Raw genomic sequence first — 2,971 nt, forward strand, 5'->3', positions numbered from 1 at the left:
CTGGGATGGTGGAAATGTCCTGCCCATTTAAGTCCCCTTCCATCCCAAAGCAGTCTGGGTTATGCTGAGAGCATCTGAACACACAAATGCCAAGGCTGCAGTGAGGAACACAGGATTTATCTGCATTAGGTCATTCCCTCCCCTCTGTCACTCTGTGTGTGGGAGGATCCCGTGGTTGCCATGCCCATGATTCCTTCTGCTCCGTCAGGAATTGTTGCCATTTCATCCTTTAAGCAAGCACACAATGTATAGTTTGGAGGAGACAGATGAGACATACAGGGCACATCCTCAAAATAGCAGCTCCTCACTCACTGCCTCTGCTCCATCCTGCCAGAGGGTGACCTGGCTCTGTACCCAGCTCTGCAACATTCCAAAACCTGGAACCATTGTTCTGGTCCAGATCACTGGAAAACAAATCCTGCAAAGCCTTTGTGCAGCGTGGGGAACCGTTCCCCAAATCCTACTGAGTTCCAGCTCCGGGCAGGCTGAGCTGACAAACACCAGTAAACCAGATGGTTTACAGCTTAGTGATGGTGTGATCCCAGGTTTTTAGACCTTGGAAGACAACTCATGGAATGCCAAGACATGGATTTGGGACACTTGTCTGGAAGAATGTACAGGGCAGCATGACAGGAGCTTGCAACTCAATCAGTGCCCTGACAATAAGGGTGGCCACGTCCAGGAAAACAAAGATTATAAACTGGAAAAAAAGGGAATTTACTGCCTTTCTCTCTCAGGGAGGGGGGATGTGAAGCAATTCCCTGTTCCAGCACCAGAGGAGGGGCAGCAGCAGGTGTTTTCCTCCTGAATGTGCTCTGTCTAAGGGAGATCAGTGCTTGGGAGTGATGATGAACACGTGTTCAAAGAAAGACACAGATGAGCACTGAACACCCCAAAATAAACCCAAAATGCAGAGATGAAAAAGTGCTTTTGCAAGCTGCAAGCCTCTGTACCAATCCATAGCACAACAGGGGGTTATGCAAATGTGGAGGGCTCACTTCAGATAAAAAATTGCAGAAAATATGCTCAGCATGCAATAAAATGCAATTTTCTCTACCAAAGCCATACTCAGGGCTCATTTATTCCCATTTTTTTCCCTTATTTTTGCATCTGTCCTCTTCAGGATTTTCTTTGCTTACTGTATTACCCTAAGTGTTACTTCCTCTCTGGAAGGGAGCCTATCTGGGGCTTTTTGTGAAGACCTGGTGTGACCTGGTGCTGCTCCATGGAATCCCCTTCTCCTGCACCACCTCTGACCCATCACAAACTTGTTCTGATGAGAAGAATCTGAACCCACCACTTTAAAGGGCATTATTTCCTTCCTTTGTGATGAAATTCCCACATGTTGGTAACACCAAGTGTTCTGAAAGGGCAGGATAAGCACCCCAGGGTGCAGGAGCTCCACGAGGAATGAAGAACCACTTCATCCTCACTGTGCCCTCCTGCCCTCTCTCAGCACTCCTGGATATGGCTCAGTTGTTCAAATCAAAGCCTTTGGCCTGTAAAAAGATTCTCTTTTCCTTGGTTTTACCTCTTTAATGTGGAGGAAGTCCTTGGCATCGAAGGAGATGGCAGTGCTTGGGACAGGAACATCTTCATCCAGAGCCCCACAGTAACTCACGTTGGTCTTGACAGCAAATGCTACTGGTTTGGACTACAAACAGAAAAAAAACCACATCAAAAACACTGGGAACTTTTCATCCATAAAAATTCAGCCCTAATAATTTCCCCCAGGCCAGCAGAGTTCAGCTTCCTGGAGAATATCCCCATTTAGAGGAGAGTATTTACACTAAACTCCCCAAACATCTTCTCTGCAGACACTTTGACTCAGTATTTCCAAAGAAAGAGTGAATTTTACCAGCAGGCAGAAGGTGACTGGCACATGACTCAGGGAAGAGAACACACCTTGGCCCTCTCAAGCTGGATTGCTGCTTGCTGCTCCCTTTCCTGGCGGATTGCTTCCCTGTCCTCTTCCAAAGAGACATCAGAGTCTGAGGGTCTGCTCGTGTATGAATCTGCTGAGCCCTGAAAGGAAATCCAGGTCACTAGGAAAACACAGGTAAGGAACAGAAACCCCCTTCTCCCACACTTTTACAATATTTTTTTTCTTCTTTCTTTTTATTTTTTTTGTTTGAGTGAGTTTTCCAAAGACAAAAATCTCCACTTTCTTACTGACACAGTGAAATCCAGCTCAGCTGTGGGCACTGTCCAAAAGTCTTTATAACGCTCATATCCTGTTTGACAACCTCAGACTTGGGATTGTCAAGGGTTAGGTCACATCAAATATAATTAAGGAATTATAAAGCTTGGTTTGAATCATCCCTCCCCATGAATACACTCCATTGTGTAAGGGCTTTGTTCTCACTCACACAGAGCTTTGTTCTGGGCTTCCAGGGGGGAAAAAGTGGCAAAAATGACATTATTAAAGCTGCTCAATAGCTCTGTATTGATATGACACAAAACCAACACATTCAGGCAGCAGCAGCAGAGAGCAGCAGCCTGTGAGGAAGGAAAGGTGTTGCCACTGTTGGGATTTTTTGCCATTTTTTGGATATTTTTAATTATCTGGCAACCCCTGAAGAGCGGAGTGGTTCCTCTCTTTGTAGAGACCAGAGATGACTCCAGCATCCCACACACCTGATCTTTGTGTGTGGGGCCAGTGGAAAACAGGGCTTTAACCTTGCAAAACAGGGAATGGTAAACATCAGGAGTAAATCCTGATCAATCTGTGGCTCTGTGTGTTCCAACAGAGCCACTCTACAGCATCATATCCTTATTATTATTATCCTTTTTCCTTACACGGATTTATATCCTGCAGCACAGGCACTGTCAGTATTCTTACTGTCCATGGAAAGTCACATATTCTTAAATGTTGCTGTGAATACGTGGCCATTGCTGTGGGTCCCCGTCCACTGCTGTGGATCCATGGCCATCTCTGTGGATCCATGGCCATCCTGTGGATCCATGGCCA

The 2,971-nt window shown here is 46.0% G+C and overlaps 1 protein-coding gene across 5 annotated transcripts in view; it reads right to left on the bottom strand.

Annotated features, from left to right (window-relative positions):
* The window catches only part of CACNB4 (calcium voltage-gated channel auxiliary subunit beta 4), a 46,615-nt gene that overhangs the window by 22,382 nt on the left and 21,262 nt on the right, over positions 1 to 2,971 (bottom strand). For all 5 annotated transcript variants that reach the window (XR_001522761.3, XR_001522760.1, XM_015634556.1 and 2 more), the window contains exons 2-3: positions 1,906 to 2,025; positions 1,532 to 1,654 (exon numbers count right to left, since the gene is read on the bottom strand). Coding sequence is in view for 3 of the 5 variants with exons in the window: in XM_015634556.1 (XP_015490042.1) it covers positions 1,532 to 1,654; positions 1,906 to 2,025 (243 nt within the window). In the remaining 2 variants the exon portion in view is untranslated. The remainder of the gene's footprint in view (positions 1 to 1,531; positions 1,655 to 1,905; positions 2,026 to 2,971) is intronic.

Source organism: Parus major, chromosome 7 (genome assembly GCF_001522545.3).
Source record: "Parus major isolate Abel chromosome 7, Parus_major1.1, whole genome shotgun sequence".
Taxonomy (NCBI): Eukaryota; Metazoa; Chordata; class Aves; order Passeriformes; family Paridae; genus Parus; species Parus major.